The sequence below is a fragment of the Eublepharis macularius genome, chromosome 11 (assembly GCF_028583425.1).
Source record: "Eublepharis macularius isolate TG4126 chromosome 11, MPM_Emac_v1.0, whole genome shotgun sequence".
Taxonomy (NCBI): domain Eukaryota; kingdom Metazoa; phylum Chordata; class Lepidosauria; order Squamata; family Eublepharidae; genus Eublepharis; species Eublepharis macularius.
In genome coordinates, this window is record NC_072800.1 from 31,487,627 (window position 1) to 31,515,367 (window position 27,741).

Below are 27,741 nucleotides of genomic sequence, written 5' to 3' on the forward strand. Positions count from 1 at the left end.
CCCCAATGTGAATCTCAGCTCAGACTGGGAGAATTGCAACTGGAGGGACTTTCACTCTCTCTCTCTCTTTCAAAAATCCTCCGGGAACGCAGGATGAGGGGTGGGTTAGGAACGACGTAACAAGAGGCAGGAAAAAAGCTGAGGTGTTTTGCGAGTGAGAGAGAAACCCAGTCCCTCCCATTCTTTTTCTCCTGGCAGGGTCCTGTTACATCACCTCCCCCCTACCCCGTCTCTGAGCTCCTGAAGGAAAACCAGCCTATTGAATTTTTGAAAGAGAATCTTTGAAAGAGAATCTCTCTAGTCCCTCTTTGAGAGTCTCTTTGAAAAAGAATATCTCCAGTTGAGCGGCTGTTCTTCGGAAGAAAATCCACTTCGCTTCGTTTTCCTCCAGTTACTAATATTCCCAGGGAAGCTTGCGGGACCAATCAAGTGCTCTTCATGTGAAGTTCGTCTTGTGTGTTTCCACTCTAAGACTTAACTAATTTTTATTGAACAATTAAAGCATGCAATAGAGTATGTCTTGTAATGTAACTGCTTGCAAAAACAGTTTTTATGAACTTTTGCTAAAGAATTGCTATAAAATGCAACTAGTTTGCTATAAAAAGAATATAAAAATTAAAATTAAAATCTAAAAGATGACATTAGTAGTTTAAAGGCTCAGTTATCAGCCAACAGACTAAACTAAGACTTTATACCAGCAATTAAGAACTTAAAAGAGTTCAGCTTAAGGTACTAAAAAAGATTCTCTCTAGCAATTTAGCTGCCTTGTAGTGAATAAAACTAATGATCTATCAATGTCAGTATTGCTTGCTGTGACTGGCGGTGGCTCTCCTGTGTCTTCCGTATCACCTACTACCTTGTCTTTCTAAATGCAATGCCAGGGATTGAAATGGCGACCTTCTGCTTGCAAAGCAGATGCTTTGCCACTCTGCCTCAGCCCCACCATAAAGTGATGCAAATCTTATATTACTGTAGACACTTGTGATTTTATTTAAGAGGGGTGGCAACTGTTTGGTGGCACTGATTGCCTTTTCTATTAAATGAAATTATAGGATGCTAAAACCACAATAACTGTCCATGTTAAGCCAAACTCGTCTTCCAGAGTCATCTGAGTCAAAGGGTCATGAACTTGCCAATTTTGGCCTTCACCAAGCCGCAATTGCCTCCTTCAGTTCACGCTATTCTGATTAATTGCTGGGTAATTTAGGTGGGCTCCTACCTTAACCACTGAATATTTTCTAATAAAAAAAACTTTCTACCATAACATCTCTCATTTGATTTTCCATTTTAAGCAAAGCACAAAGCAGAATTCTGAGCAAAGTACAACTGTGTTGCAAAGCTATTCTCATTCGCTGAATTTAGCTAAAAGTGTCTGCCTCAGGCCACAATATACTACCTCAGGCACTTGAAGATTGCTTTCAGGGATGTTATTCACTGATCAAAATAGCAAAGAGTCCAGTAGCACCTTTAGGACTAACCAACTTTATTGTAGCATAAGCTTTCGAGAGCCACAGCTTTTTACTATTTGCTACACGGCTAACTCCTCTGGATCTATTCACTGATCAGGTGATGCAAGGTATACAGCTTTGGTAAGAGTGGACTCCATTACCATGGTTACTTTCACAGCATTTTCTTCATGTTTCATTTTGAAGTCTCGTTCCACCAATTTGCTGTTCACCTGAAAAAAATGAAGGTTTCAAGAGAAAAAAATAAGGAAAAATAGGACTACTTATTTCAAAACATCAGTACATAATACGGTGATTGCAGATAGGATCTGTTGTTCAGTTTGGTCAGAATTTAATTACAGACTAGCGAGGCACCAGTGGAAGAAGTAAGAAGTAGACCTGATAGGCACTTACCTGGCTGGGGAAAATGGGCCTGGAGGTGAGCAGAAAGAAGAGCCAGGGATCTTGCCTTGAAGAAATCCCCTCTATGTGTTGTAGTCACAGCAGCAACTAGTGACTAGTGCAGGTAGCTGACTGTCTGCAGCAGGGACCCACCTGCCTATCTTGGCTGTAGCCTGAAGCTGAGGTGGGGCCAAGCTGGTGGTGACTTGGCTGGTCCCACATAACCTCATGGAAGGGATGCCAAAGATTAAGCTGCAGTTAGGAAAGACAAGGGGACAGAGTGGAGAGGAAGGAAAAAGAGAGAGGGGTGTGATAAAAGCACCAAATAGAGACATAAGAGGCTTTGGATGCTGGGGACAGGGGAGTCAAGGAGAAAGAGCGAGCGGGACAGAAGAAACCATCTGTATTCTCATACAGAATAACTTGAAAGGGGGAATTCAACAGAGAAACTGCTGGACTAGAGTTCATAAAGAACATTAACACAAGCTCTCCCCCAGGGGACTTTGGATTTCTCACTCTATAGATGCTAATATTGTGCACACACAACCCCTTACGGATGGTCTCTCTCTATCCAAATCTCCTGGTGATGTGGTAGAGGTCTTGAGCCACTGCCTGATTGCTGTGGTCAAATATCTGAAAGTGAAAAAACTGAAATGGAATTCAGACAAAATGGAAGTGATGCTTATTGAGAAGGTGGAGATCTTGCGGGACACTATGCTTCCCACTTTCGATAGGGTTCACCTAACCCTTGCTAACTTAAAAACCTAGAGACCATACGGGATCCAACACTGCTGCTGGTAAAGCAGCTTCAAAAATGCTTTCTTCCATCTCTGTCTAGCCCAGAAAATGGCCCCATACCTTGCTGGACACCTGGATCCATGCCATGGTAACATGACTAGACTACTGTAATGCACTGCATATAGGTCTCCCCTTAAAGACAACTCATAAACTCCAGTTGGTGAGAATGTTGCAGCTTGGTTATCAGGAGATAGGCAGAGCATGCATGTTACTCCTATTCTGCAGTCACTCCACTGAGTACTAGGGTTCCCAGGTGCCCATTGGTGGCAGACAAACTCCCAGGGGTTTGCACCCTTACTCACTGATCTGCCAGCGATCAGTGGGAGGTGGCAAGTGCCCAAAAGTTGCCTGGCACTGGCAGGTACCTCAAGAGCACGCGCGGTGTGTGCGCTCCCAAGGAGCGCAATGATGTCACTCCTGGAAGTGATATTGTCGTACCAGCCGCGGGAGCGCTCTTATACTTTGTTTGGGGCCAATTGGCCCCACACTGAGCATGGGACCGCTCCTGAGGCCAGCGTGAAGATGTAACTTCCCGGACTGATGTCATTGTGTAGGTACCAGTGTGTGCACAAAGGCGCATGTGAAGAGGAGCACACTGCTGACAAGAGGTAAGTGCCAGGTCCCCCCTCCTCCCACCAGGAAGGTATAGGGACCTGGAAACTCTACTGGCTACCCATCAGTTACTGAGCACAATTCAAGGCATTGGATATACTAAGTAATTCATGGCCTTGGTCCACCATATCTGCAGGACAGTGTCTCTCCCTGTGTTCTACCACAACAGTAGAGAATAAACCTTCCATTATTTGCAAAATGCTATTAAATGGTTTTAAAGGAAAGCTTCTCATATTTATTTATTTAAAATATTTCTAGGCCGTCTTTCCACCCAAATAGGGTCCTCAAGACAGCAAACTTACTTTAGCAAAACACCCCCCAAACCTTACCTTAGTAAAAATATCGCCAATGTGCCACTCCAAGCCATGCTCTGAAATTACTTTCTTCATGGTTGTGATCATTGGTGATCCAGTATCTTGGCAACGAAGAGATATGTATCCTGGAAATGAAAAAGTTAAGTGGGCTTGTCCATCAATTTTGGTCCATTTTTATACATTAACAAAATATATTTTTATACTATTCTTCAGGTTTTATCTATGGGGGGGGGGAGGGGGCTGAATTTTCATCTGTTATGAACTAAAGGCCTAGAAACAACATGTTCATTATAATATTCCTGGTTTTGCTAAGTTTTCTGCACCTGTAGCCTTACTAAGCCTCGGGATTTGTTTTTTTGTATTATCTGAATGAAGGGTTTTTTGGACTAGTCTTCTTTCTACATGAAACTCCAGAGAAAGAGATTGGCCCTAGCCCATTTTGGAGGGAAACTGGCAGCCAATCCTGAGTAAGGAACCTGTAAGAGGCATATAAAACCCACCCACTCAAAACTCTGCCTGCAAATCCATGTACTAGTTAGTTGATTGGTTGCTGGTGGTAGAATGTTTGCTTCCTGCTGGGGAACCATGGGCCACACCAGATTGTTCTAATGAAAGTCAGTTCAGTTCAAGAGTGTTTGTTTGTTTGTTTGTGTCATTTATAGTCCGCCTTTCTCACTGAGACTCAAGGCACATTACATAGTGTGAGATTAGTATAATCATATCAAGGACATTTCCACAAACAATGTCATAGGATTTTATAAAGACATAGCATTGGCAAGGATCCAATACAGAGTTGAAGAACTGCTGAAAGAGAACATAATCAATTCTAGGACTGACATTAGATAACCTGAAGCACAGGTAGTATATAGGAGTACATATTCAAAGCAACAGATAATATGCAAGGCAACATACTGGTGAAGTCTACGGTCCCGCAATTGAGACCCCTTCCCTACAATACTTCCCTTCTATCTGAGTAAAAAGCCTTTTTGAATAATTCGGTTTTGCATCGTTTGTGGAAAGCCAGCAAGCATTAGGAAACCTTTATTAGTTTTTCATCTGTTTTTCTTTCTTTTTTATTTTTCTTCAGCCTGTTACAGGGCTTATTTTTTGTACCTTTTGACCTTTTCTGTTTGAAATATAAACTAATAAAACCTTTAAAAACCTTTCTGGGGTTCTTTGCATGCCTCAGACTGGGCAGCTGATGCAGGGAGCTCCCCCCTTATAATAAAAGGGGCTTTGTCATATCATCCCTCAGGGTGTTGATGCCCCAGGAGCAGCATTTTGTGGAGACCAGTGGGATAGTGGCTAGTACGGGTGTACATAATGGGAAAAACAAGTTGAAAATACATGCAGAAATTGCTGGTTCAGCTTGTTAGAGTGACTTATGGAATGGTGGAACATATTCAGGAAACAAGGCTGTAATGACTCCCCCAGCTGAAGAGTTTGTATGTTTCATTTAGTTTCTTACTGCACAGTGGCAGGGCAGGCAGTGGTGGGCCATCTGGTAGCATCCTGTTTTCCTTAATTGCAAGTCTGAACTCATCATGCAACCATTTCTATCCAAAGGGCAGAGACTGAGCCCTTAGCATTAACTCTATTGGTGGCAATAGGATGGGCGAGGCATGAGTGCATTTTTATTTCAGCACTTCCTAGGCACTGGCATTGGTATTCAGTGGCTTATAGGGACTGAATTGCAAAAGGTTTGCTTTGCTCTGGGGAGGGGAGCAGCAGACAGCACAGTGCTGTCAGTGCTAGTGTTGCCATCGCTATCCCTTTCTGTGCGTTTTTAAGCACAATGCAAGGAAAGGCTGTCAACAACCACACGGGCGTGCACACATGGGTTTGAGGAGGGAGGGATAGCCTTCAGCCTCCAAGCCTCCAGCTGCAGCAAAGGCTCATGTTATGCAGATTAGGGTGAAAATTGCAAAGAAAAAGCAGTTATTAATGGAGAACTGCACTGAGGATGTCCCAGGCAGGTGGGAGTGGTTCATGCCCATTCGGTGGCCTTCTGCTGCTGTTGTCCTTCACTTGGGTTCCATGGTGCCAGTCCTCCAAAGATAGTGGGTCGAGTTGCACACCAGGAGGAATTTCAACTTGCCCAGAAAGCCTTCTGGCTTTTGGGGCTTTTCTGATTAAAACTGTTAACCCAGCGTTAAATGTTGGGGAGGTAGCAGGCATGTGCATTGCACACTCACACAGGCATGCACCCCCTAAGTCCTTCCAGATCAGTATTCTACATGGAAGGACTGATCTGTTCAGATTTTTTATTTGCGGGCACACCAACCGGATCCTCTTGTTCAGCTTTGCCTGTCACTCCATCTTTTTCTTTCAACTCTGGGTTAATGGTTTTAGTCAGAAAGGGAGACTGGCAACCAGCAACCTGTCCAGTCTCCCACTTTTACTAGTAAAAAATAGGGGGGAAAGGACCATCCTTACTCCCTCTACTTCCTTTCCCTTTTATGCACAATGCAAGGACAGGCCAGAGGCTGGCAGGTTTAAACAGGGAGTCCTGGCCCTGGCTGCAGCAGCCATGAACAGACAGATCTTTCTACAAACCTGAGAAAAGCCATAGGTTTGCACAGAAAATTGAAATCTAAAATAACATATACTGAGGGGTTAAACCCTCCCCTAATAATAGAAGCAGCACCTGTAGTGTTAAGAAACAAATGTCCTCAGTAGTTGTTGGTAGGCAACCACAATAGTATTGCCAGCCTTTAAGCCTTAGTTTCTGTCAATAAAATGCGGCCGGGGGCGGGGGGGGGGGGCTTTTCTAGGGTTCTTTTGGCCTTTGAGGGAAGATTAATTGGGGCCACACCTGGCAGCAACCACTGAGTAACTTGATACCACATGACCTGTATGACTCACCCAGGCCCAGCTGCTTGCTACTGTTCAACAGCAGCCACCCCACAAAAGCCATTGTTGTATAATGGTTAGAGTTTTGGACTAGGATCTGAGATACCCAGGTTCGAATCCCACTCTCCTATAGAAGCTCACTGGGTGACTTTTGAGCCGGTTACACATTCTCAGCCTAACATACCTCACAGAGTTGTGAGGAGAGGAGAATGATGTGAGCTGCTTTGGGCCCCCATTGTAGGCTGGGTATAAATGAAGTAAATAAATAATAAATGTAGTTGAAAACTATGGGCAGCTAAGGGCTAATAAATGCTTGGTGGGTGGGTAGGAGAGAAAAGAAAGCTGAGGCTATGTTGGCTGCCAGGAGAAAGGAAGAGGAAATAGTGTGGGGAGGGGATATAGGGGAAACTGAGGTGCTCCCTGTGAGTTCCCTACTATACAAGTGGACCTGGCCTAGGCCAGTAGCTGGCATTATATAACTAGACCACAGTTTTCCCAGGTAGAGACTTCCTGGAGGAGGGCAAGAAGGAAAGCTCAAGACAGGGGCAGATGAATATAGGTTCACTGGCAGGAAGGAGAGAAGGAAGCACGAAAAAAGTTATGGGGTTATAGGGGCTTTCAGGAAAGGGTAACAGGAAATACAGGGGAGAGGAAAATGAGATGTCCCCTGCAAGTCTTTGCAGGTCCCTAGCTTGCATGTAATATTTCTTATAGAAAACTAACTGCAATCCTAAACAGAGTTATACCACTCTAAGCCCACTGATGTCAGTGGGCTTAGACTGGAGTAACTCTGTTTAGCATTGCTCTGAAAAGTGTTTATACTTTTAAATTTCATAAATATGCCAAAGGGTATCATATAAAATTGTATTGGGTTATAAATGATGTATTTTATGTTTTAAAACAGTAAAACAAATTTTGATTATATAACAAAGTTAAGTATGGCTGGCATATATTTCCGCTTCCCCCAAATCTGTTCACCCCATGACTTCAGAAGTTCCAGAACTTCTACAACTTTACATACTTTTAAAATTTAGCTTTAAAAGATGCTATGAAGGATCATGGATCTCCCAATGTTTTATCAATTTTCACCGTACGCCCCATTGAAAGTAATGAGAGTTAAGTTAGTTGTAAACAAGGGTATCTGGACATGGGTAATTGTTTTTTACAATGGCTCTAATTCTGCGAACATCACTGGAGTTCAGACCGCATGAGGAATTCACCTTCAAGAAGTAATTTGGCTTACTCTCACCTTTCTGAGATGAGTAAATGATATAGTAATCACTGGCGGTGGGCAACTTCCTTGAGCTTGCAAAGTCATCATCATTACTATCATCCATAGGCTCACTGTCTGCTTTGACTCCAAAATCTCTTTCCTCTGTTATTACAAGACAACAATAATTTTAAATAATGCATTTCCAAAAATGTAAATGGTACATAGTTATGATGACACTGACTGCATCTTGGGTGGAAAACCCCATTATCTAGGTTTGATATCAGACTTCTATTATATTTAAGGTTGTAGGGCTGAACCTGACAAATGGCAGGAGGGTTGGGGGGGGGCAGTGGTGCAGGCATGAGGATGTCATTTCCAGGGAGAACCTGGAAATGATGGTAGCTCTACCTCTTCGAAAGACCATACTTTCCAGACTTGGGGGCCCTTTTCACACTACTTACCTCCTCCCGGAATGTTGCGAAACATCACACAAAAACTGCGGAAGATAGTGTCTTCTCGTGAGAGTTTTGCGTGATGTTGAGCAAAACTCTTGCGAGAAGACGCTATCTTCCACGGTTTTTGCGCGATGTTTCGCAATGTTCCGGGAGCAGGTAAGTAGTGTGAAAAGGGCCGGGGAATGAGAGATGTTTGCTAAGACTAGCTCTTTAGGTGACTTGTATGAATTTGCAGTACTGAGCACTGAATTCAACTGACGTCAAGAGGACTGTCTGGTCCCATGGAGGGGGTGGGGGAATCTTCTGCTCCCACCCTCTGGTCCCCTCCACCGGGCACCTGGCTGGTGGGGGGGAGGGGAAAGCCAGGGGAACAGGCCTCCTGAGTGTGTTCCTGGTGTGGTGCAACAATGTCACTCCTGGGAGTGATGTCATTGTGCAGGCCCCGGGAGCACTCCCACACTTCGCACTAGACCAATTTGTGTATGGGGAGGGGGGAAAGATGAGAGCTGGTCCCCCTCCCCAGCGGGAGGGTAACAGGACATGGCAACCTAGGTGTCAATCAAACTGACTCTGTGGACCTATGTCAAGTAAATACTCATATGACATAAGTTTTTTAAAAAATGCAAAGAAAGGAAAATTCCACCAGCTGTGGCTTTTATGAAAAGAAGGAACTAAGGCAGGTCCCCTTACCTACCTGGGGAGGTGGAGGGGAGCTGACACCTTTTTTCTTCTTTTCATGTGGACCCTATATGGCATCCACTGATACTGATCTTCCTCCCCAAACTCTGCCCTTCCTAGGAACCACCTGTAAATCTTCCATGCCAGAGTTGGCAACTTTAACTGGCACCATGTCTTTATTACTGGAACAGGACAGTGCCAAAAGAAATTATTATTAAAGTTTGGATTCATGCAAACAAGTTAGTGTTCTACTTACTTCCTCTGCAGGCTTGAATTATAAATATTTTAGGCTTTTTCTGGAGCTTTGGGCATTCTATGTTGTTGAAATATTCAAATATTTTTTCAACACTGACTGGTTTCATGTCTCTCCCCAAAATCTGCCCACTTCCATTTCCATGGGACATAAGGACAACAAGGCAACAGCTAACATCTTCAGCGAATTTATTGATACTGTCCCGGAATTCTATTACACTTTCTGTTATCTTCTGTTAGAAAAACCAAAACATCACAATTACAATGAGTTTTCAAAATATATTTGTCAATAGCAAGAAGATAACAACTGAAGATTAAATAGAGATAACTATATATGCTTGGTCACCACTGGTTTGGAATCTGTTTCAGTTAGCCCAGTCGAAGGTTTGTCAGACTATTTTCCTATATTGCACATTTTTTATTATGCAAAAGAAAAAAAAACTAGCCAATTTTATATGCGCTTCCTCTTGCCGTTTTTCCACAGCTCCTCACCACTGCCTTCTCAGATGCTGACTGCCATGCCACATTCATAAAGTACATAAAACATGAATGTCTCACAATATGTGACTTAGATCCAGAGGAGTTAGCCGTGTTAGGCCGAATCCACACTATCTATTTGATTCCGTGGCTTTTTCGCAAGCAGCGCGCTATTCACGCAGATACTCACACGCTTTCCCATTCCACGTGTGCCCCGCCATCACCACACCACTATTGCGCCTTCCCTCCAAACCACGTGATACTCGCGGAAATCCGTTTTCTTCCCTTTTTTTTAAACAGTGCATAATGGTCGGTATACTGGTAAACCAACCCTAGTGAGCAGCGGTTTGCGCAGGAAAAGAAACGGTCACTGGAGCATGCGCATGTCGCACGGGGACCGTTTCCCTATTGAGTTCCCCAATTTTCAAGAGTGCAAGGTGCTAAGCTGAGCAATCCTGTATTTCCAACAACGGTCATCTCCAGTGAACAGCAGGTGCGGGAAACAAATTCAAGATATCGGTATACCGATAATTGACCCCTTTTTTTTAAAAAAAAAGGGAAGTGACGTGCGCCGTCAATTCTGACGGCAGAGGATGGAACCGCCCACGGTAACACTGTACTCGGTGGCGTGTGGAGAACTGATTGCGCCATGAAGACGCACCGGAAGGGTGGATGTGAGGATTCACAGCCTGGTAGCGGAATAAAGGCGATTGCCACGACAGCGCAAGATAAGCGGAAGATGAGTGAGTGTGGATTTGCCCTTAGTCTGTATAGCAAAATAGCAAAGAGTCCAGTAGCACCTTTAAAACTAACCAACTTTATTGTAGCATAAGCCTTCAAGAGCCACAGCACTCTTCATCAGATGCTTTGCTAATATGTGACGTAGCACTGTTACTCTCCCTGTAACCCTCATGGGTTAGGGTTCTCTGCATTCATTAAGGGCCAAGGATTTGACACAATTTATGCATGTTTGTTCTCAAACTGTCTGGGAATGATACGGTTTTCCCCCCTGCATGCACTGTAAGTCATATAAATGGTGGCAGGTGGAGAGGAGTGAGAACTGCAAGTAATCAGTGCCTGATCGCTTGAATGACCAAACCATGAGCCTGAATGATACTTGCCTTTGGTGATGAAGAGGGTTCTGCCTGTCAACTCTGCAGATAGAAAAGCTTCCAGATATTGTAACAAAGAGTCTCTCTACAAGACATCTTACACGGAGATGCTCAAGTGACTTACTTACTGTGTAGTCTTATATTCAAGTGTACTCTGTCTCCCTAGCAGTGCATGTGTATCCACAATGGGAGAACAAGTGTAAGATCTTTCACTTGATCCTACTTGTATACACAAGACATCTTACATGAGGAATGCTCAAGTGAAAGATCTTATACTGGTTCTCCCATTGTGAATACACATGCACTGCTAGGGAGACAGACAGAGTACACTTGAATATAAGACTACACAGAAAGTAAGTCACTTGAGCATCCTCGTGTAAGGTGTCTTGTGTAGAGAAACTCGTAAGATGCTATAGTTTTATATACCAAGGCACAACTTGCCCATATCTATGTAGCTTATGAAGCCACTTATGAAAGAAACCTGCAGAAACAGTGACTGTTCAGGCACAAAGCTAGTCAATAAAGCTTTTTCATTCAAACATCAAGCAAAACTATTGAGGCAATCTGGTAAGGGAGAGGCTTGACTTGCTTGCAAAGGAGCAGCTTGACAAAAAAGAAAGCAGTGGTGCCTCCAGGCTATGGTCCTCCACTTCCTAATGGGGGTGGGGGGGGGTCACCAGTAGGCTAAAAAAGAGAAAAGCGAAAACAATTCTCAGACCCTTTGGTCACAAGCAGAACTTAAAATACAAGTAGGATTTAATTCAACAAATAAGGGATGGGAAGTACAAAAGTCCAATTTGGACAACACAATTTGAAGTGGGAACCAACAAAGACCAACAAGTCTTTGGCAAGTTTCTCACACTTCCTCTTCAGAGGCTGCAGCTCTCTTGAGGTTCCTTCTGAGGCTTCATTGTTTTCTACACAGGACCCAGATGGCTTCCATCCCTCTTTCTTCTCCTTAGAGACTTAATTTTTAATAAGATCTGTCTTGTAAAATACCAGGATTTGAATACAGTGGTACTAGGATTGCCAGGTCCCCTTACCCTCCCGACAGGAGGGGGGACCTGGTACTCAATTCTAGAAATTCTTTGTGAGTGCGTAAAATGCTTGTGTGCTCGCAGCTCTAACACAATGATGTCCCTTCTGGCGGTGACATCATCGCACAGGCTGCAGGAGTGCTCTGATGCTTCGCACCAGGCCTGTTTTGGGCCCAAATTATCCCAGTGCAAAGTACAGGAGCGCTCCCTTGGCCTGTGTGATGACGTCACTCCCGGAAGTGCCATTATCACGCTGAACCAGGAGCAAGATCTGGGATTCCCGTTCCCATGCCTCCCCCCCACCAGCCAGGTGATGGTGGATGGGGCGGCTGGAGTGGGGGAATCCCCTGTCCCCATCTGAGGACCAGCAACCTTAAGTGGCACCTTAGAGATTTCCAGAGTGTAAGCTTTCAGCAGTCAGAGCTCCTTTCTTCAGGCACGTCTTATGTCTGAAGTTGGGGTTTACTTGTGATCCTCTTGATCCATGCTTCACCATTTTGCATGAATAAGGCACCAAACATATTTACCAGCTTCATTATATGCAAATGTACACCCTGAACAAATCTGAGTTTCTAAGCACAAGTACTGCAGTTGGAAAATGCACAGCTCTTAAAGCTTGCAAATGTCAACAAATTAAAGTCTCGTAATCAAGAGAGAGAGTAAGGAGAGGGAGAATGACTCCAGATTGAGATGAGGCAACAAAATATAACATTGTATTAGAGAGCCAGTGCATTCGTCTGCTTTATACCATTGGAAGAGTTTTATTTCCAAATTTCAATCAACAATTAAATTAATTTGGTAGAAAAATAGTCTAAAATTTTTTTTTAAAATCCAGGACAAAATATAGCTATATAACTCTGTGGTATCTTAACACTTCCCTATTTTTTTGGCAGCCATAATGTTTGGTAGCTCTGAGGAAGCATACTTAATTGAGATGCCCTCTGATGCCTTCATATAGAAAGTTCACCACAACGTTTAATTTCAAACTCCCTTGTTAAATCCATATTTTAAATACTTACATCTCCAGTAGGATTTATGCATTCTTCTAGAGTGAAGCCAAACTTTGCAGCCATTTCTCTCACTACCATAATATCATTTCCCGCACCCAACCTGTCTTCTGTCACACACATCATGAAAGCAATACGTTTGTTGCTCATGTCATAGCGATCCTGGTAATCCAAAATATTACATTAAGATAAAATTCATGTATGCAGTCAGTCCATAGTCAGATTTTTATATCTTAGTAATTATAGAATTATAGCTACCTATTTGTTTATTTAAAATATTTATATTCTGCACCTTCAGTCTAACGTTTCCAGAGAAGCTTATAATGATTTTTTTAAGTGGCTAAAAGCTAAACAATGGTACAAAGCAACACTAAAGGTAACAAGAGTGGAAAGAATAAATTAAAAGCAAAATAACACTAAAATAAAAGTAAATGATCATAACAGTTCACAGGGCTGCCAGGTCCCCTTACCCTCCTGGCAGGAGACGGGGACACCCAATGCTTACCTTCCCAGAACTGTTGGGATGTTGATTGTGTGCAGGTTTTGTGTGCACATGGCCCTACACCGGTACGGTGGTGTCAGTTCTGGAAAGTGAGGTCATTGCACAAGGCTGGGGAGCAAGTGCTTTGCAGCGGGTCAATTTGGGCCGCAAATAGGCCCCATTAGTGCCCAAATCAGCCCACTGCGAAGCACGGGAGCACTCCTGGGGCTGGATGATGACATCAGTGATATTGTTACACTAGCTCCAGTACTGCACCTGGGAGGCCCATTCCCCAGCTCTTCCGCCGCTGGTCGGGTAAGTGGTAGTGGGGGGCAGAAGGTGGGAGTGAGGAATCCCCCAACCAGGGGAATGATATCCCTAACAGTTTATGGTCTGGGGTAAAGGCCTACCCTGGTTGCACTTTTTTTGGCATAATGCAGAAAGAAGTGGATCTACAACTTTTTCCTCTTAGGATATTTTCACTTCCACATTAGTACAGTTTCTCCATATGAGCCACTTGCCACTTACAGTTTACTTTCTGTACACAAAAGCTATATGGGGTACCCCACCATCAATTATTTTTGCTATTTTTTACCCAAGAACATTAAATGTGTGTAGAATTTAATAAAAAACCCATGATTTCCCTTCCCCCGCAAAAAAAAATGCTCCAAGGAGGTATTTTAAGTGTTATGGAGAGATAAGCCTGACCTGACAACTGATACCCTTCCAGTTAATCAACAGCACATCTATCTCACCATAGGTAGGCATGTGCCCAGTAGAAAAATACCCCAGACCCCCATTCCCAGCAAAAGTGCAATTTTTAATATTATTAATGCACTTCTTTTCTACCTCTTGTGCAAGTATCCTTTTAGGCTCTGGATGTTTGGGTAAAACACAATGTCTTCTGTAGTCACCAAACCTTCCTTCTGGGGAAGGGTGGGACCTCAGTGGGGTACAATGCCATAGAGGTCACTAAGCCAAAGCATCAATTTTCTCTAGGGGAACTGATTTCTGTAGTCCCGGGCACCAAGGCAGGTGGGTGGCCCACTGGTAGTGCAGGTGGATTCTCCTAGGTGCAGTTTTACTGAGAGTTCCCAAGCCACTCCGAGGTCAGTTGCCAGAACCTCAGTCAGATAGAGGAGCAGGCAAGAGCAAGTCCAGGAGTCCAGCTAAGGGTCAGAGCCAATAAATCAGTTAGATAGGGGAGCAGGCAGGAGAGAGAGTCCCAAGACTCTGGCCGAGGTCAGAGTCCAGTAATCAATTCCAGGCAGAGCACTGTACTAGGCAAGGTCAGGTCCATAGCTTCCAAGCACAGAGCTGCTGGTCGCAGGGAGTGGCGAACGAATTTGCTTCCCTTTATACGCTGCTCTAACAAGGCTATCTTCCTCGGATAGCCTTGCCTCATTCTCAGAAGTCCATCTTGCCCTGTGCTGTGCCTGCAAGAGAGCACTCCTCCGTCTTTCCCACACAGCTGCCTTTGCCTTATTCTGTCTTTTCTCGGCTGGCTTGCGAGGCCCAGGTTTCTCCTTTGCTCTGTGGGAGTCTTTGTTTACAACAGCCTCCCCTGAGGTCCCTGGCAGCTCCTCCTGGGTTTCTTCTGGTGCTACGGCTGGTTCTATTGTAGACCCTGCTGGCTCTTCCAGCTTCTTGTCCTCCAAGGAAGACTCTGGGGCAAGCAGCACGGTGTGAGGTTGAGGCTGCTGCACATGAGGTCGAGCTGATTCACAACAGAAGTCTGGTGATCAGTTGTAATTCTGGATGATCCTCAAGCCCCACCTGGAGGTTCGCAACTCTTGTAAGTAGTACTTTGAATTCAGACTAGAAACAAATTGGCATCCAGTGAAGCTTCAGGTGACATGATCTCTGTGACATGGCTCTGTGAACAACCAAGCATTCTGAATAATGTTGCCAACCTACAGGCCGTGTCTGGAGATCTCCCAGAATGGCAATAGATCTCCAGATCATAAAGATTAGTTCCTCTGGAGAAAATGGCTGCTTTGGACAGTGGACTCTATGGCATCATACCCTGTTGAAGTCCCCCTCCTCCCCAAACTGCACAACTCCAGCCCTACCCCCAAATCTCCAGGAATTTCCCAACCAGGATCTGGAAATCTTAACTCTGAAATTTGGAGCAGCCTAGTGGTTAGGTTCTGAAGGGTCTGCCTAAGGGCTGGGTACTCTCTGAAAAGTGGATAAACAGAACGTCTGATCTTTGACAGAGATACTGAGAATTCTTTTCTCATTGTGGAAAATCAAAAAAACGTTTCTGACTTACCAAATCAGTTCTGTTTTCAGCCTTCCTTTTGTTCTTCTTCCCTTCTATGTATGTAATTTTTCCCCCAAAAGGTAAAGCACAATTCAGATGTTACATATGAGTTTACTTTGAAAACATCAATTCAAGCAGCTGCCTATGCATCCTTTCTGGATCTAGACAGTCAAGACTGGGTAAATACCAGATTGCTTCTCCTGTTCATTATAGGTTCTCCAATAAACCCTGCCCCCATTTAATTGTGACAGTGTTTTTTTCTCTGCAACTTAACAATATGGCTGAGTTGCTATGTTTGTTCAACAGTTTCTTTACAGCTCTTGTTTCAAAATGACTCCTTGCAGGTCTCATTATGCTCCTTTAAATGTCATATTAATAGTTGTATTATTTGTAACACTTTCTATGCTTGTTTTAAGCCATAGATGGCTTGTTTTATTTATTAAAACATTTATATCCTGCCCCATGGCTCAAGGCTCCTTTCAATACATAATGAAAAGTTTCCAGGTAACAATAAGACCCTAATTCATCCCCAACATATTACAGCCTAATAAATTCTATAGAATTGGTTGCTTCAAAAAAGTCATTTTTAGACCATTTTCCTAGGCATTATAGGCTATTACAGATCTCCTTTTCTTATTCTGGAAAGGGAAGAGAGTCATAGTGGCACCTGATTTTGAATATAGAACAATAGGTGCAAATGGGCACAAAAAGTAATGTGGCTGATCCATCTTTTTCTTCAAACACATTGCGCTGGGGTTTTATAATCAGATCTTGTATTATATTCTTTGGTTTTTAAAAAACGGCTATGGGAGTGATTCAGACTGGGCCTACAATACTGAGCACTAACTCTTTCTGCCTACTTAGTTTTCCTTTTTGAAGCCAGCCCCCAAACTACAGCCCTGGTACAAAAAAAGGAAGATGCCCAAGGTTTTTTCCCTGTTTAGATTAAAAGTAACCCTAGTGGGGTGGGGCTTGTTTCAATCACAAAAATGATGCAGAGGAAACGATACCCTGGCCATTTCCACACACGTTGAATAATGCACTTTCAATGCATTTTAGCAATCCTTTGGAAGTGGATTTTTTGTTCCACACATGGAAAAGCAGTTCCAAATGTTCACTAAAGAGTATTGAAAGTGGACAATCCAACGTGTGTGGAAGCAGCCTCTGTTGCCCAAAGCTACAACTTGGACACGAATCTCTTGCTGCAGCTGATTTTTTAGAGAAAAAAAGATCAAATCACAGAACCCTCATGTGTTCAGACAATAGCCATAATAATAATAGATAGTACAAGCCTTTTACAGTTTTCCCTCTGTTGTCACAGTGCTCAGAGAAGAGGAAGCACAAAACTGAACAGGAAACAGGTCTCGTGTCTTCTTTGCCCTGACAGATACTATTTTCTTCTAAAATCCCTGTCTGCTGGTTTCTTGTTTGCTTACCTGGAAGCTCTGTGTTCATGCTGTCCTCTTTCTGCAGTTTATTAGCCAGGTCATTGCGGGGCAATTTGCGAAATATTTCTACGAGTACATCTTGAGCATTGGATGTGAAATGCTGCACCAATTGATCGGCCAGTTCAAAAGAAGCGTTTACATTTTCCAGCATATTCACATTCATCTGTTTATGCTTTAGATAAAATTTCAGTGTCTTCATTTCTAAAGATGTCAGTTGATCCAAGCAAGCTTTGAATTTCTCCTGTTGCATTTTTATTGGGAAAAATCACTGCTTTGGTTCTAATGCCTACCTAGAGTCTGTGGTCTGACAAGCTTTCACTTTCCCAGGAAGCTTCTGTGTGTCACAAAAACATATTTCATGATTGGTATGAGCACTTTCAACAAAATCCAAATAGGATTGCCAACCTCCAGGTAGATAATATAAACATACCACTGTGGAAACAGGCTAATCATACCTTATGTAAAGTACTTCATATAATATATCCTATAAGAACATACAATACGGTTATCTGTGAACACATTTACAAAAGATATGCAATTAAATATCAAATACTCTTACATACAATATTGAAACGGCCAAACATAAGGAATAGCAAAATACACAGTAAGTTGATTGTAGATAGCCTTTAACTTGTGAGTTCCAGCTTCAATACAATGTGCCATACATTTTAAACGTCTGTTATAGGCTTACAGGTAGCCCCAGGTTGCTTCTCGTTTGAGCTTAGCCTTTGTCAAAACCACAGTTTTTGTCCACACAAGACAAATAGCTTTTGTCCACAAATAGATTTTGTCCACACAAGACAAAGGCACAACAATACCAATTCCTGATGGCTGTTGTGGGTTTTCCGGGCTGTATTGCCGTGGTCTTGGCATTGTAGTTCCTGACGTTTCGCCAGCAGCTGTGGCTGGCATCTTCAGAGGTGTAGCACCAAAAGACAGAGATCTCTCAGTGTGAGAGATCTCTGAGAGATCTCTGTCTTTTGGTGCTACACCTCTGAAGATGCCAGCCACAGCTGCTGGCGAAAAGTCAGGAACTACAATGCCAAGACCACGGCAATACAGCCCGGAAAACCCACAACAGCCATCGTTCTCCGGCCGTGAAAGCCTTCGACAATACCAATTCCTCTTCAAACATTCAAACTGTATATGCCATTAATCCATTTTCCTCAGGACAGTGGCCTCCAGTAATATGTACTGTTGCCAGAGATATAGGTAGTTCAAGAAAATTTGATTCAGTGACAACACTGAAGGTTTTTCTCCACTTTGGCTTCCAAACTGTAGTGGTTTTTTTGGTGGGGGGGGGGAGGGAGATTTCATGTGACATAGTGCTGCAATCATCCTCTTTTTAGGTTTTCCCTATTCTCAGTTTGCAGTGTTTCAAACTTGTTTTACTCCAATATTCTTGGGGAAATTGCTAAAATCTCAGGTGGGCTGCTCCCCGGGGTCAGATGGGTTGCATTCAGCCCATGGCTGTATGTTGAATGCCAGTGCCAGAGGATCATGGTTCATGGTGCATTTTCAACCCCCCCACCCTTTCCCCGGGGAAGTTCAAGTTTTGTATTGCAGTCATTTCTTATACTATCTCTGAGGCACGATGCATGCTATGATGGTTGTGGGTTGAACTGGTGGCCACCAAGGCCATTTTAAAAGAGAATTTAGCTGTTTAACAATTGCCTTCAGGGTTGATGTTAATAGGGCCTGCAGTGCAGAGGCACCATGCAGTCTCCCCCCCCCCCGCCCCCGCCTTTCAAGTGCCAGTATAGTTTGGCTTTCTGGTGTGATCCAAGTCTTTTCCTGTTTTCTCTCTGTGTTTGGTCTTCCCAAAGACTTTCAGAAGATTTTTCTGTCTCAGATCTAGCACATACTTCTTTCGGGGGTCTCTTTCTGCCTCTTTTCAACTCTGTATTGGATTTCTGCTAGTTTTAAATCTTTGAAAATTTGCATTTATATACTCTATTGCATTGTTTATAGAAATATCTTTGAAACTGGCTGTATTCCACCTTGAGTCTCACTGTCTCAGTGAGAAAGGTGGATTATAAATAATATAAATATTTTTAATCTTTTATTGTAAAAGTTTCAAAACAGTCTTCAGTAAAATTGACCAAGATAATTACATCCCTTCATTTTTTTGGCCATCCTGCTTCCGGCAGGGGGAGAATATTTCTAATCGAACTGAATGGTCCATATAAAAATAACCCTGAATTATAACCACCCCCGCCCCCCACAAATCTGTTTTTAGCGGGGTAAACGATAACCAAAAAAATTCACTCATGCTCCATTCCAAAGGCAAGACGCAGATCTTGATGGTAAAAGCAGAAGGTTTATTCATTCCAGAGGCGTCGCCTTGTAGGTCTGTTGTAGTAGTTAAAACAGGAGTCTGGTGGGAATTTACAAACGAAATAACATTTCTTTCTCCCGTTTAAAGGAGCGGAGGGTGTGTTTGAGGGCGGGATTTGAAAGTCAGACTGCGGCATGGAGAAGTGTTGGGTCTTGCCTGAGATGTGATTCTGGACGCTTGGTTTTGCAGACTTGGGCTGCCGGTTGCCACCTCTGGCTTAGGAAATTCCTGGAAATTTTTGGGGGAGAAATTTTGTGGCTGGGGAGGGAAGGCCACAGCGCGGTATAACGCCATTGATCCCCCTTCCCAAACAACCATTTTCTCCAGACTGATCTCGTATGCAATCCTATATACACTTTCCTGGAAACAAATCTCATTTAAGTTGGTGGGGTTTACTTTAGTGTAAACGCCTCGTTTCCGGCTATAAATCCCCGACTGAGTCTCCGCTGTGTTTGAGAAGGGGACCCGAATATATTTTGCTTTTAGAGTCGGGACGTTTGTGGAAACAGGATAGCCGCTGTTTGGAAACACGGAGGGGAGTAGTAGCAGATAGGACTGATTTTATTTTTTCTTTCCCCCCTCTTAATTCCTTTTAAAAAATCAAACGATACTCTTAAACTATTCCCACCACCAGCCCCGCTGTCCACCACATCCAAGCGAGCAAATGGCAGGTTTGTGACGGAGGACAGGAAAGAGTTAAGATGGAGCCGGGCTTCCCGGGGCCGGTGACTCCCTCCTTCTGATTGGCCGGCGCTCGGAGGCGAGCCTCTGACGTCACGGCCTCGGTACCCGGATGGGAGCCGCCGGAGTCGTCAGTGAGGATGAGTTCGCAGGCGGAGCTCCGCAGCTGGGTCGGCGTGGTGGCCAAGGGCCCGGGCTCCCCTCGGAGAGGCGGCGAGGCTGCGCTGGTCAGTGGGGATGCGGGGCCCTCCCCCCACTCTTGGCAAGATGATGGAAGGGGGAGGGCGGGGAAGTATGTGTGCGTGGAGTTGCCAACGTCCAGGTAGCGCCTGGAGGTCTCCGGGACATCGAGATTAGTTCTCCTGGAGAAAATGGCTGCTTTGGAGGGTGGACTCTCCGGCATTACACCCTGCTGAGCTCCCTCCCCTCTCCAAACCTTCCCTTCCATAGGCTCCCCGCCCCCCCCCCCCAAATCTCCAGGAATTTCCCACCTGGAGTTGGTACGCCTATCATTGTGTCCCGAGCATATTTACTCAGGAGCAGGCCCTTGGGAATTTATTGGGTTTTCCTGGTAAGTGGGCCTAAGGCCTGTAGGGCTGCACGGCTCGCTTCTGTTCCCAGCAGTGACTGGAGAGACCAGGACACCTTTGGGCAGGGATTGCTCGCCCGCTGCTAGTCGCAAGGAAAGTAGCTTCTTACGAGGCGAGGAGGGCCTGGTCACCCGGTGCAGCAGAGGAGGCAGAGTGCGCCGGTGGGCGTTAGGATGGGATGTGCTGCTGCAGACTGCAGTGGGAGTCCCTGTGTTTTGAGAGTTCATGTTGTAAACTTGTGAGTAAAGCAGCACAGTAGTTAAAAGCCTAGAGAAACTGAAAGGGAAAATTTGCCCTTTCACTGGGCTAGCATGTGCAGCTAGGGTGCTCTGTGTTATTCCATTGTTTAATTTCTGCATTGAAAGGTGCTGGAACTTGCCAAGTTCCTAAATTGTGGATCAAGTTATCACAATTGGAAATGCAGATATGTCCTAGTCAAAGATGATTACTTTGAAGTCCCTTTAATTTTCACAAGAGAGTAAAGCATTTCCTTAAATATCTTCTGTTGACGTATGAAGGTGAAGGGACTTAAAAGTTTCTGAAACATTGACAGGCTTGGAAAATTGTCTAAACTTGAATCACATTGTTTGTTTGTGCAGAATTAATTTGTCTATGTAAAATCCTGTGAATGTTTGTTGTTGCTTTCATGTTGGCAGTTATCTCCATTATCAAGGTATGCTAAAGATGAGAAACAACACACAGATGTATGCTGAGTATATAAACAAGTGTTATGTTTAGTGGAGTTTTGTTTGAGAATGTTCAGATAACTAACTCACTGGCGCTAGGGAGTATTCAGTTATATTAGTGGGTGCAGTCTCAAGTGACTTGAAATTTAATGTAGGCCACAAGGTGCTGAAAGTATGTCTGCCTACCGTATGGCTCTGACTATGTGCTCTGATCAAGGCATTTTGGCACATCAGGTTCTCTGATCATCACTTCCCAGACCATGATGTAGTAGAAGCACAGCCTGAGTTGTGTACGCTTCACATTGGAGGGGTTCCTTGTGGAAAGGAGAGTCTGTGATGTGGTTATTTAGGGAATTGTGGTGGGTTGGCCTTCTGACATTTTCTTAACAGCGCTGTTTTCATTTGTCTTAAGATGCACCCTGTGCTGAAAGCCTTTGTTTGTGGTTCCATCAGTGGGACCTGCTCCACCTTGCTGTTCCAGCCTCTAGACCTGCTTAAAACTCGGTTACAGACCCTGCAACCATCTATCAATGCGTAAGTGCTTGAAATTTCCATTGGAGCCTCTCGGGCTTAGGTTATTAAGAGGCAGTATTGCAGTGAGGAGAGAAATATTAGGCAACAGGACCGACAAAAGTGTTTTTAAAAGTGTAACATAATCCAGAATATGAAGAACGTTCTTTCACCTTCCAGTTTTTCTTACAGGTCAGGTCGTGTTGGGATGGTAACTCTGCTCTTTAAGGTTGTTCGCACAGAAAGCTTACGAGGATTGTGGAAAGGTGTTTCTCCTGTAAGTTGTCTTTCCCTTATATTGGACTCACTGTTATGAACAGATTTTGTCTACACCTCAATTAAAACAATAAATGATATTCTGACTATTGCAGTCATAAACTGAGTGACACCCTTCTATGTCCATTGAAGTTAATGGATTAGGAAGGGTGCAACTTTGCTTAGGAATGACCTATAAGTGAATCCATCTAAAGCAAGTTACCAATTCAGTGATAAGTGTGTACAACCAGCAGCAATTAAAGATAAGTTTGGACAAAGTGTAGCGAGAAGTGCTTGAGTAGGCACCTTGGTCTGAGAGATGTATCTGTCGACCTGAAAAATATTATTGGTAGCTGTTGTGTTGTTTTTGTACCAAATTTACTTTTTCATTGGAAATGATGCTTAGAAATATAGAGGAAAGTTTCTCTGCTTCATAGCCCTTTTTTTGCATCCAAATACCTGTTTAGCAATTATTCAATCAGAAGCTTTTTAAAAAATGGCTGTATAAAGTTTTCCAGTGTGCTCACTCTTTTCTCTTATTGGTAATATTTTCACAGTCATTTGCAAGATGCATTCCAGGAGTGGGGATTTACTTCAGCACTTTATATATGATAAAGCAGCGGTTCGTGCTGGATCGTTCCCCTACAGCTTTGGAATCAGTTCTGCTGGGCGCAGTCTCACGTACCATCGCTGTCGTTTGCATGTCACCTGTCACTGTAGTGAAAACACGATATGAGGTAACATTTTTGTACCAGTTTTTTATTAGGGGAATTCAGTTGCACTATCATGTCAATTATTTCATAGTGCTTATTTTAAGTCTCACTTGCCTGTGGTGTTGGCTAACTAGCTTTGTTTGGTTTGCAGAGTGGAAGGTATGGCTATGAGAGCGTGCATGGAGCCCTGAGAAATATCTACCGGTCAGAAGGTGTCCAGGGTTTATTTAGTGGTCTGACAGCAACACTCTTGCGAGATGCACCCTTCTCTGGCATCTATCTGATGTTCTACATGCAGACAAAGAAGATCACACCCTACGGTAAGGTTGGTGTAAGAAATAGCCAGACTTTTTTTTTAAGATCTCTTCCCTTTTCAGCTTCTGTAACAAAAATTTCTATACATGGTTGTATGTTGGGGAAATTAGATCTTTTGTTAATGTGACTTTTATTCTTGATTCTACATTCAGGAACTTTTTTGCCTGTTCATACCTAACCTATCTGTTTCAGTCTCTTGGCTTTCCTGTTGATTAAGATATGGTTTAGGAAACTTTCGGTCTGGTCTTAAGTATATTTACATAGAAATAAGTCTAACTGATTCTCTCTCTGTGTAAAGCTTGATTCATTAGTAGAAAAACTACAAATGCAAACTCATAATGATGTCATCTGCTGAGTCATCTTTTTAGCCTGAAAAGTCTTATCCAGTTTATTACTTGGCACTGAAAGCCCCAGGAAGCCACAATGGAACACACAGCCTGAGTCAGCAGTAGGATGATGTCATGATAAGGTTGAATGCCATTGGCAGCTTGCCTTACAGAAACATCTTATCTAATCAATATGCTGTAATATTACAGTACCTACTGAAATAACAGCATCATCTCACTGCCGTTTAGAACTCCTTTGAAATGCCAGTTTTGAATGTTACGTTTCAAGGACACTATGTTCAGTATAGACATGGGTAAGAAAATAGCAAAATGGGAGATGAAAGTTGGAGGAATAGGATGTGGTGGGGCTGGGTTAAAGAAAAATTAACCTTTTGGATTCTTGAAGCTGTCTTAAGGAAAATGAGGAAACGCTGTCATGGTTTTCTTACATCCATATCATCTTGCCCTGTGCTTAGTAAGTTGAGACTGGGAAATGGATCACATACAGAAATTAGAATATCCTTTTATGGGAGTCTTCTTTAGGAAGAGCTTGGGTAAGCATCTGCTTTGCTATCGAGGTTTTAGGTACACTTAATTTTGTTTGTGCTTTCTGATCATTAAGATTCCTCCCATGCCCATGATGATGGGAAATCTCCCCTCCTTTGCTTGTTCTCTCACAGACCAATTGGATCCCGCACTCACACCTTTAGTGAACTTTGGCTGTGGAACTTTTGCTGGAATTCTGGCATCACTGGCTACGCAGCCTGCTGATGTCATCAAAACCCATATGCAGCTGTCGTCTGAAAAACACCGTCGGACAGGAGAAGTCATTACCTTAATTTTCAGGGTAAGGCTGCGTTGTCATTATTGTCTGCTGGGGACTTTGAAACTAGCCTGGGTAGGAAGATTTCTTCCTTATGGCCTTAATAGCTTTCTCCAATCCTTATGCTGCGTCCCCTTCCCAATACTGCAGATGTCTTCCCTAATTCCAAAATTCACAGTTCTGCCCAAAGCAGAATTTTATTTTTTGGAATTTTTTAAAAAACTAGGCCTGTTTCTGATCTAGTATATTATTTTCTAACTTTGAATTAACGGTTTCTGATGTAGAATTCTTGAATAGTTTTTCTTTGTGTGCATATATATCTAGACCCTAGGAAGAGGTGCTGCTACTTCTGAACGGTACTTACTGTAACAGAAGATAAATTAGGCAATTATTATAATTGTATGAGCTCAATTGCAAGATCAAAATGTACACAGTTGCTGCTGCTTGCAGTTCTAATTGCTGTGTTCACAGATTATGAAACGGTGAGGCAGAACTAGGGACGCTGCTCTGGAATCAGCATGTTCAGGGAACACAAGGGGTGTAAACCATATCTCTGTCCTTTGGACACTAGATAAAAAATAGGGAACTCTCTTTCAAAGAGTCAACCAAGTATTTCTTTCTATTAGCATTCCTTCTTTCTCAGAAGGTCAGATACTTGCTCATTGGCTGGCCCTTAATCCCAAAGTAGGAAGGACAATTAAGTTCTAGCTGGGGGACAGGGTGTCAAAGCAGCAGCAGATAGGAGACACAATACCAGCCCTTGAGAAAAGGATATATGTACATTTATGTCCCCTGCTGCCTCCTGGAAATGTTTTTTGTGAGCCACTGTCTATCCATACATGTTTATCCTGCATTTTTTTCAGTGAGCTCACAGCAGCATACATGGTTCTTTCTGTTTTGTCCCCACAACAATCCTGTAAAGTGAGTTAGGCTAAGAGTGTGATTAGCCTAGCCTGTGATTGTCCAGTCAACTTTGAAGCTGAGTGGGAATTTGGACTTGGGTCTCTCAGGCTCTAGTACAACACCCTAACCACTACACCTGACTGGCTGTCCACACAAGTGCTATTTTTATTTATGTCCCCCAGCAATTCAAGAGTATGAATGCTTGGCTGTAACAACAGTGCTTGCTCCTTTCTTATTACAGGATTATGGGCTGGCTGGCTTCTTCCGTGGTGCCATCCCAAGAGCTTTGCGGCGCACACTTATGGCAGCAATGGCGTGGACTGTGTATGAACAGATGATGTCAAAAATGGGCTTGAAATCTTGAATGTGCTGGAAGACAAATAGCCTTAACTTTTGTTCTTCCACCATTTTCTGTGATCTGCTAGTGAGAAGGGAGCTGTGAACGATTCCCGCCCGGAAGGATGTACCCATTGTGGGGAAGCACTGCAGTGGTAGCAGACCAAGGAAACTTCCCTCATGGAAATGGGAGTGGAGGGAAATATTGGTTTGGTCATGATAGTGAAAGTATTCCAGAGAGATTGTCACACCTGGGGTGTGAGAAGTGTGTCAAACTCTGGTGTTGTGTGTGAGCTATGCCGCTGAGACTCTGCTTTTTGAGGAAAGTTCTTTTTTGCCATTTAGGCTGAGCAGCTTAATCTGAAAACTCTTGGGAAAGATGTTGGCAACAGGGACTTCTAGATCTGTAACCTCATTACTGACCTTGGTGGCAGGTCCAGTCTCCTAGACTGTGTGGTAACTCTCCCAGTCTCTCCTCTTTTCAACCTGTGTTCTTGCTTTGTGGCAAACTTACATAAAGGGGTAGGTTTACAGTGAATCCATCTCTTTCATCAGGTGCAATTCCTGCTGTATTAAAAATGAGAGAGAGACTAAATGAACACAGACTTGAAAGCAACAGTGGAAAATAATGATCTTGCCAGTCCTTAAGGGATAGATTTTGTCTGCCAGACAGTGTAGCCTTGAAGTGTAATTCCAATATCCTCTGCTTCTGTCTTAACAAACACAGTTTGATCTACTTAAATTGTCCTCATTTAAGTGGTTCTAAGCAGATAGGTTACTTTGACTGTTTCTCCTCTGTGCGCATAAAATGGGGAAAAATTAAATAGAGCTATTGAAGAAAAACCTTGTAGAGTCGCATGCTGGGGCTAATCCGTTTAAACAAAAGCATTGTAATGTTACCATTGAAACCACACTCCCTGAACACTTCTGCTTACAGTCTTGGCTATTTTTTGGCTTTTCTTTAGCTGAGCACTGCCCAATATTCTTAAACACTCCAGCTCAAGGATTAGTATTGGAGTATATTTCCATGCTACAGTAAGCTTTCCCACCTGCACCCTTCCCTGAAATCTATTGTCCTAAAAGGCAAATGGAGGCAAATCTTTCATAGAATGTTTGTATTGAAAACTACGACATGCGACTCCTGCTGACCTTGTTTAGCAACTCTTTCTATGTTAAGAAACTTCATTGTCTTCTCCATGATTCTGAATCCTGCAAGCTTAAGTGAAAAAACTTCCATTTTCTCTTTGGGTTTTCAAGGAACTCCATTTCACCTGTGAGCACTTAGAAAAAGTTGGACCACGTCTTTTTATGAAGTTAGTGTGTTTAACTCTTTGCTAATAAAAACACTGAATTTTCAAATAACACTTGATCTTTTTAAAAGTTTGTGAGAATTACTTTACTTTCATATGAATTTGACCCATTTTCTCTTCATTGGTGGTTCCTTTACATCAAAAAAGAAACTGACCATCTTGCATGTAACACCTTAGTGTTGGTAATAGTTTTACATTGAACAGCTATTTTAAAGTGTTTTTGTTTTAAAGTGGTGAGTCATCTGCTGAATTAGAGAGTCTTCTAAATCATTGAAGCCTATTTTTAGAGGGCTGGTTTGGCCTTGGCAGATTACATGTGCAAGTCAAAGACTTAAGGTATGCTTTTTCTGGGAATTTTTTTACAGCCCTGTGTATCTGTTTTGTATATAAGCAAATATGGGCAGTCCAGTTTTATGTAATATATTTAGAACTGAAGGTTTCCATCTGTAGGTGTTACCCTTTCTTGGTAACATTTTGATTTCTTTGATATATGCTTCATAATATCCTAGTGATACCCATGTTCAGGTTAGATTTATATATTCATTATTAAGTTGTCCAACTAACAGAATTTCTTTATTCATCTCTTTTAAGCGTTGACTTCCATTACTAATACTATTTTGACAGCTGGGATTGTAATTCTTTTTAGTTGGGAGTTCTTTAAATTGTACTTTCAACCTGCCAGTAGTAGGAACAAAAGATCATAACATTATCCTGTTAAATGTGACTCTTTCTGTATCACAGTTGAAAAAGTACAGGCAATACAGACTGCCAGTGATGCTGGTATATTCCTGTCAATTGCTAGATTGTATTAATATAGCTATTGGTATGCAACATCCAAAGCATGTTTTTTCCCCCTTCAGTATCTGCTCTTAGTGGAAAAAAATGTTACGGAGGTAAACAAGTATGTAGCCAACATTTTTTTTAAAAAATTGTACACTGATGCAAATTGTAATGTATGAGTACTGCAAATAGTAAAGCACTTATTTTGGCAATATTCTCTGTGGAACTCACTACCAGAGGAGGTAGTGATCGCCACAGGCATATATTGCTTTGAAAGATACATTCATGGAAGATGTCCTTTGGTGGCTACTAGCAACGAGAGCCT

At 43.0% G+C, this 27,741-nt stretch overlaps 2 protein-coding genes across 2 annotated transcripts; one reads left to right on the forward strand and one right to left on the reverse strand.

Moving 5' to 3' along the window:
• Nucleotides 1-645: 645 nt before the first annotated feature.
• Nucleotides 646-17,127, reverse strand: LOC129337851 (caspase-14-like). The gene is made up of 7 exons (XM_054991807.1): nucleotides 16,839-17,127; nucleotides 15,412-15,455; nucleotides 12,668-12,817; nucleotides 9,027-9,255; nucleotides 7,674-7,799; nucleotides 3,587-3,696; nucleotides 646-1,678 (listed from the first exon to the last, which is right to left on the reverse strand). The coding sequence occupies exons 1-7, from the start codon at nucleotides 17,098-17,100 to the stop codon at nucleotides 1,556-1,558; spliced, it is 1,044 nt and encodes a 347-aa protein (XP_054847782.1). The 5' UTR covers nucleotides 17,101-17,127; the 3' UTR covers nucleotides 646-1,555.
• Nucleotides 17,128-19,995: 2,868 nt separating this feature from the next.
• Nucleotides 19,996-26,688, forward strand: SLC25A38 (solute carrier family 25 member 38). The gene is made up of 7 exons (XM_054991555.1): nucleotides 19,996-20,096; nucleotides 21,558-21,679; nucleotides 21,848-21,932; nucleotides 22,468-22,647; nucleotides 22,775-22,943; nucleotides 23,945-24,111; nucleotides 25,232-26,688. The coding sequence occupies exons 1-7, from the start codon at nucleotides 20,010-20,012 to the stop codon at nucleotides 25,352-25,354; spliced, it is 933 nt and encodes a 310-aa protein (XP_054847530.1). The 5' UTR covers nucleotides 19,996-20,009; the 3' UTR covers nucleotides 25,355-26,688.
• Nucleotides 26,689-27,741: the final 1,053 nt, after the last annotated feature.

Excerpts from the sequence above, each read along its gene's own strand:
- SLC25A38 (XM_054991555.1), top strand. The coding sequence starts at position 20,010 with ATGAGTTCGCAGGCGGAGCTCCGCAGCTGGGTCGGCGTGGTGGCCAAG. Across the intron at positions 20,097-21,557 it reads GAGGCGGCGAGGCTGCGCTG|ATGCACCCTGTGCTGAAAGC; the intron begins GTCAGTGGGGAT and ends ATTTGTCTTAAG. Across the intron at positions 24,112-25,231 it reads TCATTACCTTAATTTTCAGG|GATTATGGGCTGGCTGGCTT; the intron begins GTAAGGCTGCGT and ends TTCTTATTACAG.
- LOC129337851 (XM_054991807.1), bottom strand. The coding sequence starts at position 17,100 with ATGCAACAGGAGAAATTCAAAGCTTGCTTGGATCAACTGACATCTTTA. Across the intron at positions 7,800-9,026 it reads AATTCAAGCCTGCAGAGGAA|AGGAAAGAGATTTTGGAGTC; the intron begins GTAAGTAGAACA and ends TTGTAATAACAG. Across the intron at positions 1,679-3,586 it reads TTGGCGATATTTTTACTAAG|GTGAACAGCAAATTGGTGGA; the intron begins GTAAGGTTTGGG and ends CATTTTTTTCAG.